Source organism: Lissotriton vulgaris, chromosome 10, assembly GCF_964263255.1.
Source record: "Lissotriton vulgaris chromosome 10, aLisVul1.2, whole genome shotgun sequence".
NCBI lineage: Eukaryota > Metazoa > Chordata > Amphibia > Caudata > Salamandridae > Lissotriton > Lissotriton vulgaris.
In genome coordinates this window covers 981,954,990-981,974,160 of record NC_141698.1, presented here as the reverse complement: position 1 = coordinate 981,974,160, position 19,171 = coordinate 981,954,990, and the positions used below count along the sequence as shown (strand labels likewise).

The window sequence follows — 19,171 nt, the reverse complement described above, 5'->3', positions numbered from 1 at the left end:
CCACAGGGTCAGGATCCAAGGCAGAACAGACACATGAGGTCACAGCCCCTTCTTATACCACATTTTTCTTTGTCTGCCAGGTACAGGCAATGGGAGAACTGGTTCGGGGAACTCCTGAGCACTTTGTTTTGCTCAGCTCCCCTCTTCCATTCACTGGACAGGCTAGGGACATCAGGTGCACCACAGGGGGTGGAGCCAGCATTGTGGAGGAAAGGCACAGCAATATTCAGGTCCCAGGTGCAACTCCTCCCTCCCATCTACATGCAGATCTCCCTATTCACCACCGGGCAGAACCAACCTGCTCCTGGAGCCAAGCACACCAGCCAGCCCCTGTCACTTACAAGCCGGACAGGCAATTCACATCACACTGCACACAGAAATGCGAACTTCTAAAAGTGGCACTTCTCCACTAGCCACAATCAATCTGCACACACCATTGCGCAGCATTTTTCCTCATGAGTTCGCACATACTAAACTCACTCCTGCACTCCCCACATATCAGGAACTACCATGGACACACATATCCCCATGCATTCCTATGGGAGGGCAGGCCACTCTCACCACACATACACAGAGAGCGCACACACTTTACACTGAACCACAGTGAAAAAGTGCGCAGAGGCCTAAAATCACCAACAACAGGGTACAGAAACAGGCTAGGAGAATGCAAAAAAGTTTTGGGGTGAACCTACCAAAAGGGCCAAGTCCAACAACCTGTCTACTACTTGCATTCTGCATTTCTAGACACAAATTGAGAAAAAACTATTTGTGGTATCAGATGGGGAAATGGGAAAAGAAATCAGGTGGCAAAGGTAAGATGCATAAGGAGTGGAAGATTTAATTACATTGCCGATCAGTGTATAGAAAGAGTGATGAAGGAATCGAGTATGAGGATTCACTGCTATCTTTTATTTTTTAAAGAACTGATCGTGGAATAAATATGGGTGTCTGATACATATGTTTGAATCATTAAGTCAAAGACATTCAGGTAGCATTGTAATAAAAAAAAATGCATGTGAAAATTAATTTGAGCAATTTTGTTGGTATACACCCGTTACAACGCAACTTTTACTCCGCACTACCATTACAACGCAGGCATTACACCGCATGACATTACAACGCATTGCGCTGGGGGGCGCTCTAGGATAAGAGGTAAGTTTAATTTACTATCCAACACCTTCCCTAGGGTCCACGGGGACTGGAGTTAGAATAGTAAATTATACTTACCACTATCCAGCACCTCAAAGCGCTATGCGTTGTAATGGTATGCGTTGTAAAAACCGCGTTGTAATGGTATGCGGAGTAAAAGTATGCGTTGTAACGACATACATCCATTTTGTTACAACACTGTACAGAGAGCCTTTGGAATACTGTACACATATTGTAAGCAGGACGACCATAAATCATTACTAATTCATGTGAAAGTGACAGGCCTATGACGCTTTCAAATAGGCTTGCTTGTTCCAGGACCACAGTTGACAGGATTAGTTGTCTTCTAATTAATTTATGGAGCTGTCTCTACGATGAACCATAGCCCACATAACAAATGACGGGTCTGAGAGGTACAAATTATACATTAATGTCAACACAAAAGGGCAATGCAATAAACAGCCTCATTTTCCTATTTGAGCTTTCTCAGTGCCCAATAACTAGAAGCCCCTGGGTAGTAACATTTAAAAGTGATTTGATGCCATCCTCATTCAACCTGATGTGCATAATATCATTATATTTCTGAAAACTCTGTGTGAACTTCAAGCTATCTTCTTTATCTTCAGCTTTCGCCACCAAGATAAACATCGGGCCTATTAACAAAAAAATGGGACATAGGTCTGTTGAATTCTCGCCTACGTTTGAAATACATTTCTCTCTTTTTTTAGAATTCACAAAAGAATTCAGGACTATCCTGGGTAGTTAAAACCACACACACTTATCAAAGACTAATTGTTCTGTGAATTCATATATATGACCATGCAAAATTATTTGTGTACACAAAACTATGGGGCTCATTAGGATCGCGGACGGACTTACGTCCGTCTGCGGCCCCGGAGTAGGAGGGAACCTCCGCATGGCCTGCGGAGGTCCCTCCTGTGCAATTAGGATGTGACCGCCACCCTGGCGGTCAGATCCTCTATTTTTACCATTGCAGCTGCACCCGCCGCAATGGTAAAAAAGCACACATTGCATTTGTGTGCAGAAAGCGGCAGGCACACAAATGCTGGGGGGTACCATAGGTACCCCCCATGTGCACCCCCATCCCCCCTTCACCTAGGGGGCCCGCAATGGGCCCCGCAGTGAACTTACACATGCTTTTCCACGGCGGAAAAGCCGCAGCGGAAAAGCATGTTTCTGAGCCCATCCTAATCTGGCTGACGGTGTCTGAGAGACACCGTCACCATATTAGTGCTTTTCCGCCGCGGTTGTAAGACAACCGCGGCGGAAAAGCTGCGGACGGAAACCAGGACCCACCAGCCATCCTAATGTGGCGGTGGGTCTTTGGTGGATCCGCAGAGGAATTTCCGCATCCTCCGGGCCCGCGGTGGCTTCCACCGGCCCGGAGGATGCGGAAATTCCTCCATCCTAATGAGCCCCTTAATGTGGTTTACATTTGCACACAGATAATGGGTTTACGTTCTTCACAACTATTTTACATATCGACTCCTCAATCACTTTTGGCGGTGTTCTCACTTCATTCTCTCCATCTGCAAGAACTTACTCCTGTTCTTGACAGGCAAGATGTCCAATGTGTCCAAGGTGTGAAAAAACCTGGAAAAGTTTGTAAATACCCAGAAACAAATAATTTGGTGGTCGTGCACCAAATTCCCAGGGCATTCCCACACCTCAACAGATTTGCTCCTGGAAGAACACTTACCTACACGTACACGTATTGATGATTAAACATTTTTACAAATGGAAAATCCACTTTTGTTGGCCTGATTTACAGTTCATGAATCTGTACCCCCAGGTTTACAATATTGCAAGAACACAGAATGGCCCATTGTTCGAATTCACAAAGGTTTGAAGAATACTCTTGAAAACCAGTTCACACTCTTTGAAAATAGGTATGATTCTGGAATTCCATCTACACAAATATATTTATGCACTCACAACTTTCGTTAATATAGAAGTCAATATTAGCATTTATGCAATTTCTTAAAAAATGTATATCCACTGAGACAATATTTTACTCCTTGGAAAAACCCCTTCCCTTGCACTCTTGCACCTCTGCAAACTTAGGGCCTCACTAGGATGAGCCCGCCCGCCACCCTAGCGGTAAACGGGACCGTCCGCCTTAAGGGCAGGGGTCCCGGGGGTGGCATTAGGATGTGCCCGCCACTGTGGCGGGCAAATCCTGTACTTTTAGCATTGTGGCGGGCGGTGCTCTCTGCACCGCCCGCCACAATGCGAAAAATGCATTGCAGTATTTGCTTAATGAAAGCGGCAGGCACCGCACAGTGCCTGCCGCTTTCATTATGCAAATGCAGGGTGGTACCATAGGTACCCCCCGTGTGCACACCCCTACTGTGCTTCACTCTGGGGGCCCGCAGGGGGCCCCCAGAGTGAAGTCCGCCTGCCTTTCCGTGGCGGCATTGCCGCCACGGAAAGGCATTGTAAAATGCCCATAATAATATGGCTGGCGGTGTCTGATAGACACCGCCACCATATTATTCGTTTTCTGCCCCGGTCGCAAGGCGACCGGGGCGGAAAAGTGGCGGGCGGTGTTTTGCTCCACCGTGGTCACCCCCGCCATTCTAATATGGCGGGGGGAATACAGGGAAGGATGTCAGGCGGATTGCCCCCGCCAGGCGGGCGGTGGCTACCGCCAGCATTGGTGGGGGCAATCCGCCCGACATCCTAATGGGCCCCTTAGTTAGTGTTCTTATGTCAGGCTGACCCTGAGAAAGGATCTACTCTTGCCTTTGTTTGGGGTAAATCTTCAATCATATTTAGGGACAGTCAAGTCAAGTTGCATTGTTTTAATTAATTAAAACCATAACAATTTTACAAAATGATAGAAATACATTATATATTACTGACATTTTTTTTAAATGAGCCTAAAAGAAGGTACAATTCTTCAGACCATGCATTACAATCTTAGGGAAGAGTGACCTTCTATTGTCTGATCCTGTAAAGACCCCTTCAGAAGAACATACAAACAAATCTAAGCTACAGATGCCAGCATTTTTTCTGCAATTGTTAGAAATTTTATCATCTTCCAAATTAACACAAGATACGCAAAACATTAGAGCTTGATGAACAGATCACACCCCTGGTTAAAGAAATGAAGGTTTTAATATTACATGGCGCACAATAAGCAATTTTGGACAGACAAACATGATATGCAGTAAAGTTTCACGTGACCACCCACACAGTCTAGATTCACTGGTTGACCAATGTTTTATCCAAATTGGTGTGCCCTCCTTAGTGGGGCACCTACCAAGCCTTAATTTTAAAAATGTATCTCTCATATGGGACAGAAAATAAGCAGTCAAATAGGGAATGATTAGCAAGGTTAGATGAGAGTTAATCACTGACCCTGCATGCTTCTTTGCCGCATACGCCTCTTTAGTCTCAGTAAATGAGTTCATTTTAATCTTTTTTTACTTAAAATCTGTTTAACACTAAGCTTTGTCATTTCTGGGAACCCTGTCTGTGAGGCAAAACTTTGGAAACATATTGGAATTTGGGATCTCCAAGCTCCTGTATAAACAGAGTGATTTATTTCGCCCCATCAAATATTTAATAGGTAGCCAGGCTCAGATAAATACAAGGAGTACATACAGTACAAAATTTACCCTTGTACCACCATGGGCTGTCTTTGGAGATGAAACTCCTAACGAATTTCGGCTTGGCCAATTGACCTATGAATTCCAAAAAAACATGACAAGCCTTAATCACCATTAAATCCAATCATTTTGCATCTTTTTCCCTGGAGATATGCAGGCTATAAGTAATAGTTGGCTGAAGCTTGGCTCCAAAGACTTTAAGAAGATGTTTGTATGACATCTCAATGATTTACATACAGATTTAAAAGCATAGATTTAAGATGATGTTTTTGCACTTAAAACATTATACGAGACGCTATTATCAAATAGAATGCCAAAATATCTATATGTCTTCACAGCTTCAATTGGCCCACCTCTCACTATCTGTAATCTAGTCTTAAACTTCAATTGGCTAATATCTATAATTTTAGTTTTCCTAACATTCAGCTACAAGCCATTAGCTGGAATGTAATCATCAAATGCAATTAATTTTAGTAATCCTATCAGAGTTTGGTCCAGAAGAATCGTATTGTCAGCATATTGAAGATATTTAAGATGGGCATTAGCAAGTTTTGGAGGGGGGAATTAACAGGTGGAAAGTGCTGCAGAAAATCTGACATGAAAAGATTAAAAAGGCAGGGGGCAAGTACACAGCCTAGTTTAATACCAGTCAAAATGTAGCTTTTCCAGGACAAATTAAAACTATCACCTAGTTTAACCTGAACACAAGTATTTGTATACAGGATCAGATTTTGGGGAATATCCCATCCTCCAAGTCTAATAGTTGTGGCACTGAAGAAGGCTGCTTTTAAATCTATAAAATAGATTCATAAGTTTTGTTTTTATAACAGCCTGCTATGCCAGTAAAGTAACGGCCAGTAAATAAATAATTGTAGATTGGCCCTCCCGAAATCCCAACAGGTTAAAATGGGATTATTTCATTTGAGTTTGTCCAATCTTCCAACTCAATCCATAAATGGGATGCAAAAAACCTTAGCTTCTGCACCAGTTAAAGCAGTTAACCAATAATTTGAAGAATTATCCGCTGGGCCTCTGAAAATTGGCTGTACAAACCTTCCTTGGCACGACTCTGGAACAATGTTCAATGCTAATACCTCATTGAACTCAGAAGTCAACATCTCAGCCCACATATCAACACTGGCACAGTCGAACTAATCCATCACCAAAGGTTAGTTGATTCTATATTGCCTAGCGATCCCAAATATGGCATTAGATTTGGTCTGCTCCCTGTCTCTGCAGGTGACTTACTACATTTCACATGGTAGTGACTCAGATCTGAGCAATTTGTCTTAGCAACACTAGGGCCATACAGGTTAGTAATAAACTTCACACATACCGCCTCCATAATATTGACACTAAAGGCCCTATTACCCCCTTTCTAATTCATTAATGACACCCAAAGTGCTTTCACAATATTGAAGTTAGTAGCATTTAATAATCAATGCACAGCACTGCTTGATAGCCCTTTTTGACAGCCAAACCTCGTGTCTGTATGACCTTCTCAGTGGCCTCAGTTTATCCATGAGAGCATGTTAACATGGCCACTATCAATGGTTGAAAACTTTCCCTGAAGCCTATTAAGCGACTGTTTGAATTTAAACGACTTAGAGGAAACCACTAAATAGTGGTGAATTTCAAGGGATTTGCTTTTCCTGTATTCCGAGCGATACATTTCTTGACTAATACTGAAGTGACATAATTCCACTTGGCAAACATCATCCCTCTCCCAAAGAGCCTAGGTCAATGTGATTTTTCTGAGTGCCACGCTAGCCTTTTCAGATTATATGAAGAAGGGACAATATGTTGAAGCACATTGGCTTTAGAATTACAGTTTATTGGCAGATACAAAGTTATTATCTGATGATTGTTATCAGTGAACAGTGTTGCTAATGACATTGGGCATGTTGACACAAATTGAATGGTTCTTTGCCTTGGGAACAATATTAAAGCAATACATACCATGGCTATTGCAGCGGGACGTTTCCACCAGTCGATTGTTTTGGTCGTAGCATGCCATTGCTTGGTATCGATAGCCTTGCCCACATTCCTTGATGTCTCCTTGCACTTTCATTCCCAATAAGACTTCCATTTTGCCTTCAGGCAAAATGCAGTCAGACCAGTTACCAACTGGTTGTGCACTGTACTTGTCACAGGGACAAGGTTGTGTTTCAGTCAAAAGAGAGGAAGGAGGATTTTTGCATTTTTCTTTTTTCTTGCTTTTACCTAGATGAAAAAGAGTCATAAAAATACCATGAAAAATTGACAAAAATGTAAATGAGTACATCAAATAGTACAATACAAAAACAGGATATGTATTTTAAGTAAGAGTGATTGAATGATGATTAGTTTTGTGAAGCTACATTCGCCCTTGTGTTATAAAATGCTCAAAACAATTTAATAATTCTAGCAGTTTCATTATAAAAATGGGTGTATAGTTTAGATATTTATCTATATATTTTAGTTAGAAAGTCAGATATATTTAAAGTTATGTGATGTTATGTTTTGGAAATGGCCCTTTTTGCAGGGTTATCCCCAAACGTTTTGCTTCTTCCTCCCTTGTTTTTCCTGACTTGTTGGCAATAGGACTCTGGGCACTTTACCACTGCTGATCAGTGCTAAAGTGCATATGCTCTCTGTATAAATTGTTATTGTGATTGGTTATCCATGATTGCCAGATTTGTTTTACCAGTAGGGCCCTAGTAAAGTGCACTGAGTGTGCCAGGGCTGGAGATTCAAATGCTACTAGAGGGCCTGCAGCACTGATTGTGCCACCCACAGGAGTAGCCCTAAAATGGTGTCTCAGGCCTGCCACTGCAGTGCCTGTGTGAAGTTGCTAACTGCCTTGCTGACCTGACCAGTGTCCACACTGGCCAGGCCTAACCCTTCCCTTTTTGTACACATTGGACACCCCCATGGAAGGCCCAAGGTACCCTCCTGGGCAGGGTGCAGTGTATGTGAAAGGTAGAGCATGTACTAGTGTAGGTGACATGCTCTGGTAGTGAATTACAGCCATTTTCTTTTTTCACTATTGTAAGGCTACCTTGCCCATAGGCTATAATGGGAATGCTATGTATAATGTTTACCTGCATATTTTCCCATAGGAAGAAGATAGAAAATTAAAGTCTGGTATCCCTGAACTCAGAATTGAATGACCTATCTTTTAGGAAGGATGGTTTTTAAATCCTGTGTTTGAGAACAGCACTTTTAGAAAGTGGCTATTCTCTTGTCTAATCGTTCTGTGTGTCATGGCCTGTTTGTGAATTGACTGTCTGGTTTGTGAGTGACAATGGCTGGGGTGGCTCCCAGAGGCTGAATGAGTCATCCCTGGGCTGAAAAGCTCCATCTGCATCTTGAGTGGTGGGAGGGGATAGCACCTGGGCCTGAATAGGGCTGTTCCTGCCTTCCACAATGCTGGCTCCATCTCCTGCTGGGCGGCTGATGACCCTGCCCCTCTCTCTGAAAGGAATTAAGAAGTCAGGAAAACTAAGTGCTCCAGGACTGACCAGAACTGGTTCTGACTAAGCCAAGGCCTCTCTGCCCTCAGAGAACAAAGAGAATATTGGTATAAAAAGGGCTACCCAGACTTCAGAAAATTAGATCATCCTGGAATCAAGAAGGACCCTCTGCGAAGGAGAAAGCCAAAGACTGAAGAGGAACGACTGTCCTGCTGTGTTTTTGTGGGCTGACCTGCAGTTGCTTTACTGCCAAGGAGAGAGGAAGGACTTTACTGTTGCTATGTCCCCATGCTTAAGAGATCTCCAAGGGCCTGAGGAGAGTTGGCTTCCTGTTAAGAAGTCACAGGAACAAAAGGACTTCACCCCCAGCTTTCCCCCTGAACACTGCTGGGTGAGTTCTACCCTTCCTAGAGTGCTTGATCCAATTGTGGGGCTCTGGAAGTTGTTGCCTGCTGTTTGGGAAGCTGGACAAGGAGAAAAGAAGAAGATCTGCAATTTTCACGCATTGCTCGCTTGCGGAGCGCATCCCCGACAGTGCGAGGAAATTCCTGCAGCCTCGAAGATCAAGATTGTTGCAGCGCCTTTGCCGATGCAAGAATCGACGCATCGTTGGCTTGCGGAACTCATCGCCCTGGTGCGGGAAACTTCCTGTTGCTGCGAGTATCATCTCAGAGACTGTCATCTCTGTGTGAGATCGCTGCACCGCTTGCTTAAGGACCTCATCATGTCGCTGCGAACATCATCGCAGAGCCATCGCATAGATGGGCCGCAAGAGGAGAAGATCGAGGCTGCGCCGAGCATCGCCACCGCACCTGAGATGGTCGACGTCCCGAAATTCGTCGCATCGTGCCTGTGTGAGACACTTCCTACTGAATCTGCGCACCAGAATTTATACAAGGTATGGCATCCCTCCCCATACAGACCGGATTAGTCACAACACACCCGCTGCGTCCAGCGGGGCTGTTGCATCGCCTCCCCAGGGCCTCAGGAGTGACTCATAGCTTGTTTTGCAACGCTGCAGCTTCCATTCGGAACTTATGTCGCATCTACAAGTACTTTGGGCTAAAACGTGACACAACTGTGGATTCCTTTGACGCAAACCATAGAACTCTTTGAAAATCATATTCTTGAACTGTGTATGTTGGATTTTTGTTGTTTTGGTCTTGTGTAGTTTAGATAAAGATACTGTATTTTTCTAAACTGGTGTGGAGTACATTTGTGGTGTTTGCACTGTGTTACTGTGAGTGTTGGTACAAATACTTTACACATTGCCTTTGATAAGCCTGTCTGCTCGTGCCAAGCTACCAAGTGGGTGAGCAGGGGTTATCTAAAGAGTGTATCCCCCTTACCCTGACTAAAAGCAAGAGTCCCTATTTGGACATTGGTACCTACCTCTGCCAACTAGAGACCCCTTGATCTAACATTATGTTACTAGTATTTGAAGAGCAAACTTACACCGAATTGGTTTCTTGGCACTTGGGTAACAGAAGTATTCTGCGCTACTCAACAGTACTTAGTCAGATGCTTGTTTAAGGAGTCATGTTCTTAGTTGTAGCCTGAATCTCCTGTAACTGAGGGTGGTTTTCACATAAGGGGAAATGGTTTTCCAGATGCAGGGGCCAAAACTGAGAATCTGGAACTTCTTCATTTTAAATTTGGGGATGGTGAGAAGGGTTATGAGTATGGATCTTAGGTTTCGGTTGGGAATATATTTATGAATTTGGACAGATATAAAAGCTGGGTTTCCTCCGCAAAGGGTCTTAAAATTAATACAGCACATCTTGAAGACTACTTTTTTCCACAGGTAACCAGTGTCATTTTCTCATCAGAGGGGTAATGTAGCAGTGTCTGGGTTGATGGAAAATCAATCTGGCTGCTTGATTCTGGGCCAGTTGAAGTTTTCAATTAAGGACTTTGGGGAGCTGCCAATCCAGGTCTTCCCTGAACCGAAAACAAGCATCCTGGGACCGGTTTTGGGGTAACACTCCTCATCAGCCTGGCTAGCTTAAATTCAGTGGAACAGGTACTAAGGGACCCATATCTGGGCATACCCTCCCAATTTGTGGCGAACACACCAAAAACAAGGAGATGAAGGATGGAGTGCTGAAATGTTTCAGACACTCACCCCCAGTCTCAGATCTGGGTTGCATCCATCATCGGTCTTTAGCTCACTCTGCCACCTGAGTTCAGACACAGCTATATGCAAATCAGTCTTGACCCTGTGCCTCATGGGAACAGTCCAGACCGAACTGCCAAGCCAGGTCCTCCCTGAACCAGATGCAAGCATCCTGAGACCGGTTTTGTGGTAACACCCCTTATCAGCCATGCTAGCTTGTATCCAGTGGCAAAGTGAGCAAGGGACCCATGTCTCGGCATGCCGTGCCAACTTAGGGCATACACAGCAAACACAAGGAGATGATGGACAGAGTGCTGAAACTTTTCAGACACTCACCCCCAGTCACAGATCTGGGTTGAATGCATCACTGTTCTTTAACTCACCTGCCACCTCAGTTCAGACACAGCAATATGCGAATCAGTCTTGACCCTGTCCCTCAAGGGAACAGTCCATCCTTAACTGCCAAGCGAGGTATATATATATATATATATATACCTCGCTTGGCAGTTAAGGATGGACTGTTCCCTATATATATATATTCAATCCGGTTGTGGTTCAGTTTTGCAACGCTGGAGCTCTCAATAATGCGCAGTGCTCCTTTCCTTAAATCGACAGAACCAGTCGATGTGAAATGGAATCAAATCCGACCCTCAGCCGGCGAGCAGAAAAGGCACTCACTCAGGCAATGATTTCGCTCATACCAACAGCTTTATTTTGCTTATCTCGTCAATAACCCAACGCGTTTCGCCTTCAGCGAAGGCTTGATCACGGGTGTTGAGCTCTAACATGAGCCTTCTTTTATGTTTAGTGCAAAATTAGAAAAAAACAACCAATTAGTGAATACAAATGAATTCTGGGTGATATAGTTTTTCACGTCTTTCGACATTACAACTAAGCAAGGTGATGTTTAAATTGCTCTTTGCATGCATAGTGCGCGGAACGAGAGTTGTTTGCAAGTTTACGGACAGTCTCCACATTAATTCATGTGTTGTATTTTTAAATAGATAAATGTCTCTCTGGTGAGTTAGAGTTACTTCACAGTTTATTTTGTTTTTTTTTTGGTTTTTTTCCTTTTTCATGAGAGAGGATGATCATGTTCCCATTTATCTGTTATCTCTGATGCAGACCTTGATTTATTTATTTCTGGTCAATGCAAGTGTTTTGAAGCTCTCTGGTGAGCATGATATGTCCATCTATTTGTACTCAGTACCCTATGTGTCTCTTGAGTCTCCTGGGTATTGATTTCTCTCTCTGCTGAGTGAATATGTATATTGGTAAGACAATTTAGAGGTGAACATGTAATTCTTCAGTTTGATTCAGACCTCGTGGCTCGAGTGTCCTGAAGGCGATGATATGCTTGGACTCTTTCTGTCTTAAGAGTTTTCTGCAGTCACCTCCTCTCTCGGATTCCGCTAGTTGGTCAATTGCTCAGTATCTCAGGGTTTCCCATTTATCATCATGGTATTGATTAATGTGTTTGGCAATGGCATTGGTCTGATCTTGGTGGGTGGTGGCTCTTGTGTGTTCCAGGATTCTTTTCTTAGCCTCAAATATCGTGCTGCCAATATATCTTTTGCTGCATGGGCATGTTATTACGTAGACCACAAATGTACTCTTACAGGTCAAATGTTGTTTTATCCGCCATGTTTTATTTTCATGCCTTACAATTGTCTTTGTGGCAGTTGCAATTTTGAAAACCTTGCATTGTCTGCAAGGCCAAAATCCTTCTCGTTGTAACCATGTAATGTTGTATTTCTCTCTGTAATGGTTGTGGACTAATTGGTCGCCCAAATTTCTGGCTCGCCGATAGGTGATTGAGGGGTGGTCTCCAATGATTTTGACTAACGTTTGATCTGACCGAAGTATTCCCCAGTGCTTCCTGATCACTTTCGATAGTTGTCGCTTTTCTGCACTGTATGTTGTTATTAGTCGGATTGTTTCATCATTTTTGATTTCCTTTTCTTTATGTAGGAATTCTTTTCTGTCTATTTCTTTCACTTTTTTGAGACAACTTGCCACTATTTTTGGTGGATATTTTCTTTTGTGGAATCTCTCTGATGCCTTCAGGCTGTGTTTTTGGAATTCAAGTTCAGTTGAGCAGTTTCTTTTTAATCTGAGAAATTCCCCATGCGGAATACTCCACCTTAATTTTTCATTGTGGAAACTCTGACCGTGCAATATTGAATTGGTAGCTGTGGCGCAGTGAACAACTGCATCCACAGCAGGGGACTGTGTGCGACCTCATGGTCACAGGTTCTAATCCTGGGGGGTCCACTTAGCCTTTCATCCATTTAAGGGCAATAACATGAGTATCATTGAGTTGGGTAACAATATATATCTGTTATTCAGTCCCTTGAGACCTTCGGGTGATACCTGTGCTATAAAAAAGTACATGTTATGTCATGGTTTTGTGCGTCACCAGTGTGTGCAGGCTGGGTAGACAACAGCATACTGGAGGAAGTATTTTTACCTCAGCTAGGTGATAGGTTCTGTGGTGCAGGTGAATTGTTCATGTGTAAGGAATGGGGCGGGAAGACGAGGACGAGGGAATGATTGCATGTGTAATCTTTGGTCAGTAACTCACAGAGGCTGTTCGTTAGCTGCAGCATTGTGGAGTGGTGTGGCTCACTGGTTAGAGGCGGCAGACCCGGAAGCAGAGAACAACCCGGGACCAGGGTTCAATTCCCGACGCGGCAGGGTCGTGGACCAGGGTCAGCGGACTTGGTAATTCTCGCCTCGGTGCCTACTCTAACCAGGGATCACACTTGGCAACTCTGGGCATTAGCTTGCCTCACCTCCAGAACGGCTCCCCACATTCGCCGGGGATGCCTGGTTTCACCTAGGAGATACCCAGTAGGGACCATCTCACAGGGATAGCCAGGACGGGTTCCCCAGCGCCACGACGCCTCAGGGCAGCAGTGCGCTTTACAAGACACATTACATTACATTGTGTTTACCCATATATTTTGCTGAACCTACCAGCTAAGTTACGCCGTCGTGTCCTGAATGCTCCACAATCCCCGTTGCAGGATGAAAACTTTGACCACGTTGTGAACTGGCAGTCGTCTTGGCAGGGTATCTGGCAGGCTTGAGTGAGAGCTGGAAATGGTCCTGCATACTTCAGGCACTCGCCGATGTCTGCTTGTCCTCCATCTTGCTTACGGCAAGTGATTGCTGCAAACAAAAAATAAATAGACAAGATTCTGAGCAATTAGTTTACATGTCGCAAATTAGAAAGAAATCCCAACATCTAATAGGTGTGGATTAAGCATACATCCACCTTTGTTCTAATGGAAAGCAGCCTATATGGAGAGTAATTATTTTCATTTTCCGATTTCCAAAACCTCTCATTAATAATCTATTGATGCAAAATTCGAATCTCTTCTCAAATCTTAAGGCCTGGACACTGTTCAATAAAGGAAAATTAATGGCAGACTGACGTTAGTTAACCACGTGTTATTTTTTGTTTGTGTCTCACTCTTTAATTTCACTAATAAGAGAGTAGGTGGTTCAGGGTAACATCTGTACACATTCTATTCTAGCTAGGAATATCACGGAATACATCATTAAACAAAGACTCTGTATTAATCTTGTATCCAATTGGTCGAATTTTAACACATAACAGGAATTGTGTCTAAATAAGCACATTGTTTGTCTTATTCTAAGATAATTTGCCATTCCTCGAGTTGCTTATACCATGGTTATTTGTAACTTTGGTGGGTGAAGTTACAAGAAATTGTGAGTTGGATTTTGAGGGTCCCCTAAGAAATAGGAAACAACTGGGCAGAAGGTGATTCTGGACCTAACTCCACCTAGTTATTTCTCATTTTAACCAAGTAACCTACCTTCTTGTTCTCCTTCTGAACCCATATTGAGATATCTGCACATCTGTTTTAGGTCAAGCTTAGAGTCAGCGAGCATTCGCCGCTCTACGAGGCATGCTGTATTAAGTATGAGGAGTTTGGCCATGCCCCCACTTTGAATTGGTTTCTTCTGGTGTCTTTCCAACTGCTTTATTTTTGTGTGATGAATGGTGCCATTTGTCCCTCCTTTGGGTATGTTTGTCACGCCCATGGCGACTGGCCCTCTTACATGGGTCATTTTGCATCAGGCCATTTGATACTTGCGGCGCACTCTTTTTAAAAACGTGTTTTTGTATGGAACATTAGTGCTCATGTTTGGAGTGGCTGCGTGGCTGTTTGGGCATAGAGTTACCAAAGAGACAGGCCTGCCCCTCTCACCCATGACATACCCCACGCTCCACCAATACACCATCCCTGCCCAGCGGCTCACCCTGTTGGCACTCTGTTTAGAACCCCAAAATAGCGATGTTCCATGTTGTTCTGCTCGGAAGTCTCCACCCCATGGCGGTGGCGGGTGGAGTGCAGAGCCAGCAGGAAAACACCCTCCGGGCACAATTGCGGGAAGCCAAGCACAAGTTCCTCAGCCGCTAAGGACTTCGGAAACATGCATGCCCCTCCTCTCAATTTGGAGACAGTTCCTCAACACCACACTGTCGTCGCAGGGCAGTGCCAGAACAGTAATGCCTGACAGCATGAGTAAGCCTGCTCCACAGCACACTGACTGCCATCGACCTGACAATAACGTACACAATGCATTCTGTAGTTTCAAACACTTCAAACAACCAACCACTGGAAACCTCAGGCTCTCCTGCATGTCCCACCCCCTATCCCTGTGCTCCCACTACCCCTCTCCCAGCCCAAACAATTCATGTTCCAAGGCCTGTGCACCATCCCCTCATCTCTCCTCCCCATACATGCTGCATTCCCAGGCAGCAGCAGGAATGTGGCACATGCCAAGTGCTGGGGGCCCAAAGGGGATGCAGTATCAAAGTCACACTCCCAAATTGCAACAGGACCCACCTGGCCTGGCATGGCACGGTGAAAGCATGTCAAACCTTGAAGTTGGCTCCCCAGGTTCAAGGTAGGCAGTTTGAGACAGTTTGTGACATCACCCACAAAAAGCAATCAGAAGAATCAAACCTGAAATGCAGACACACCAAACACTTCAGTCTCCTGAGCAACGGAACTACCCAGCACCAGCCCCACTGGCTCTGTACAATGCAAAAGCAACTCAACATTCTAAATATGGCATCTCCTCCTTTTTTGCAATGGCTTGGCACATGAACAGCATGCCAAAAATTCAACACAGCTCCACAATTCTAAAGCCGTCAGCCACATCCAACAAACACAAGAAAAATCCCACCCCCACCAGTACTGTAAAAATCAATCGGACTCCATTACTAGATCACCCGCAGGTGTCTGCCATTTCTCCCTAGCACCAGCTCAAGAGTAAGTAAGCAAGTAACTATACTTTATTTGCATCAGTTAATAAAAACCTTCCAATAAATATATATAAATATTCGGATTTTAAAAGTAATTTTAGAGTTATCAAATGAGATTAAAAGAACATACTGATGTCCAAAGCAAACCAAGTGGGAAGGTACAACGAACAGTTTAAAAATAAAGCAGCACTCCACATGATTTAAAAGACTGCTTTAAAGTGCGACTGTGTGAATTACTACAAGTGTAGGGCTTAGAAGCAAATAGCGCTAAAAAAGTTAAATGGTTACACTGGAGAGGGATAAAGTCAAGAGATAAGGCTGCCCAGGATGGACGCAGGGTGGGTACAGGACCCATGCAGGGACCACCGAGCAAAACTACCTTAATACTTGTCACAGCACGAGATGTGTCGGTGATCCCCACACAGTGGAGGTGTTGTGCCGAATTTCCCCATGCAACTGCGGCTATGCATCAGGTCCATGAGTAAAGCTTTGGCTCTGAAGTGCTGCGGTTACAAATGTGATGCGCTGGGTTTTTTCACACGGTAGTGACAATGTGTTTATCTTCTCCATGCTATGGCAGCGATGTGTCGGTTCTGAGTGCTAAGCGGCAGTTCCGAGTGCGATGCGCAGACCCGGTTCCCACAATAGCGATAATGTGTTGATTCTGCTACTGCAGAAGAGGAGGCATTGGTTCTATTGAAGAAAGCCCCTAGGTCTACTTGCAAGGTCCAGGACTGGGGTGGCACCACTCGGCAGGAAAAACTCACAACCGGATGAGCCCAAGACTTTGAACAGGAAGGTTCTAAGTATTTTGTGTCCCTGAGACTTAGCCAAAAGGAGGCAAGCTAGCAAGCCCTCAGAGTCACTCTGGGTTCAAATAGTGCAGGTACAGTCCTTCTCACCTAGGCAGGGGAACAGCAGGCAGCTGGGCAGCTCAGCGAGGCAAGAGCAGTGCAAGGTAGAGTCCAGCAAAGTAGCAGTCCAGCAGAGCAGCAGTCCATTCCGCAGCACAGCAGTTCTTCTCCCTGGCAGAGTAGTCACAGGTCCATAGGTGTAATAAGTTGGTGATGTCAGGGGTCCAGTATTTATACCAAGTTATGACTTTGAAGTCAGGGAGACTTCAAAGAAATTTTGTGAAGTGTACAAGCTCCCTGCCTCTCCTGCCCTGGCTGCAGACTCACTAAAGTGGTGTGCAGCTCTTTGTTTGGGGACAGGCAGAGCCCTTTAACATACAAGTGACAGCTTCTCCCTCCCATCCAGGCCAGGAAGACCCATCAGCCGGGTGATGGGCCATCAAGAAGTGAATGGCCAATCAGGCACAACTAAGCTCCCTTTCAGTGTGACTGTCCAGAGAGAATGCACAAAGCCCAACTGTCACCCATCCCAGACGTGTATTGGAGACAGGCAGAAGACACAGAATGGTTAAAGTAAGGAAAATGCCCACTTACTAAAAGTAAGCCATTTGAAATCAAACTTCACCATAAGTTGAGATTTTAAATTGGGGTGACACCAAACTCAAAATATTATCTTGTCCCAATTGGAAATTATACTTAGAATGGGTAATAATGTAATCGCAATGTTAACCTGTGTGAGAGCTAGAGGTTGCAGAAAACGAAACTGGGAGTTTTTCACTACCAAGACATGTAAAGATTTAAATACACTGAACCCTGCTCTGTGGGTTATAGAGCGCCTACCTTAGAGGTGACTTATATGGATAAAAAGGCAAGGTTTTGGCCTGGCAAGAGGGTTTACTTGCCAGGTCGACATGGCAGTGTGAAACTGCACACACAGGCTCTGCAGTTGCAAGCCTGAGACATTATTAAAGAGCTACTTGTCTTGGTGGCACGATCAGTGCTTCAAGCTCACTAGTAGCACTTAATTTACAAGGTCTGGGCACATGTAGTGAACTTTGCCAGATACTTATAAGTAAATGAAATATTGCAATTGGGTATGAACCAATGGTACCATGGGTTAGGGAGAAAGAAAATACACTTCAAGACTGGTTAGCAGTGGTAAAGTGCTCAGAGTCCTTAAGCCAGCAAAAATTAGATCAGAAAAATGGAGGAGTTAGGCAAAAAGTTGGGGGGAAGCCCACCCTAAGGCTGTCAGGTCTATCTGCAATATTCACTGATTTTATAAAAATGTTGTATGTAACTGGCACCTCCCATAGATTGCCAAATTGCAGGTTTGCTAGAGATTGATCTAGGCACTCTGTAAGTTTGCTGCTTTTAACATTGCCCGTATTGAAGATTGTTGACCACAGGATGTTATTTAGTGTACTAACATCTGAATGCTTTAGCTTAAAACAACACCTGCCAGTTGAACCCTGCCTGCTCACTAAACTCTAAGAGTGTCTGGCAAAGGGAGGAGCTCTGTGCTATTTTGAAAACTTGCCTTATAGCTTTAATTGGAGTTTATCCATTAATCCTGCTTCACAACCGTGAAGTAACCTCACTGCCACAAGTTAAAGTTGGCAACATTTATACCACCATTACCCTCAATAATGGGCCTCTATGCTTCTAAGCAAATAATGCTCGAAGTTTCAGGCCTTGAGCTTCCTCCAAAGCTTTGTGCGGTTACACAGTTGAAAGCCAATTTATAGTTCATGAAGCAGAGATATGTTGTTCAATGCTGCTTTTCCATTTGTTCAAGCAGGATTGACAGGGTCAAAACATGATCATAACAGAGCCTCATCTAAAACAGTTTGGGTTGTTGGAATTATCCTCTATGATTTTGTCAAAGCAGTCAAGTCCTGTAATAGAAGAGTTGCAAAACATTTGGCTTCATTGTCTAATTGGGTGATAAGAGAGTAGTTCTCTGGTAGGGTCTTATCTCCCCATTTATGAATTGGAGAGATGTCTGCACTCCGCCATGTGTTGGGTAAATTCCCAGTGGAAACTGCATTAGAGAGGGGCCAGCTTTCTGGCCCAATACTGCATGTCAATTTTGAAGATGGTCTAAGGTATTCCTTTGGGCCCGGGAGTGCCATTTATCCTTCCTTTTTCAATTACCCTCACAATTTCTTGTTCAAGGAGACATACTTCAATTATGTTACAGGCAGTACAAAAGGCTGCACTTGGAAAAGATTTATCTAGGAGTAATAGAGCTCTATGAAGAGGTGGGGAGAGCAATCTTTGGCTGGAATTGTGGCTTGAAGAGATGCCATGACCTGGGAAGGTCAGCCATGTGATGCTCCCCTTCTGTGTAAAGGTGCTAAGCATGCTGACAGTGACAATGTAGAATAAGGCTTTTGGAGCACAATAGTTGTTGAATCTTTTGCTACCTCTCTTAGAACAAGTAAAATTCAAAGAGCGTCGTGCTCCTTTCTGGGGCACAGAACAGTGCATCTGTGCACAGAAAGAAGACAGAATTAGTTTGGAGTCTTTTTCTTAGTCAAAAAAACATCCAAACTCTGCCTGGCTCCTTGCTGGATACATACTAAGGGGTTTTTAATACAACCGCACAAAATTGGCTTTAAACAAATAGAAAATTATACGTATTATCAAAACAA

At 44.1% G+C, this 19,171-nt stretch overlaps 1 protein-coding gene across 1 annotated transcript in view; it reads right to left on the bottom strand.

The window, feature by feature from the left end:
- The window catches only part of THSD7A (thrombospondin type 1 domain containing 7A), a 959,544-nt gene that overhangs the window by 142,628 nt on the left and 797,745 nt on the right, over positions 1-19,171 (bottom strand). Inside the window, exons 13-14 of the mRNA XM_086941983.1 lie at positions 13,335-13,529; positions 6,744-7,007 (exon numbers count right to left, since the gene is read on the bottom strand). Of these exons, the coding sequence (XP_086798109.1) occupies positions 6,744-7,007; positions 13,335-13,529 (459 nt within the window). The remainder of the gene's footprint in view (positions 1-6,743; positions 7,008-13,334; positions 13,530-19,171) is intronic.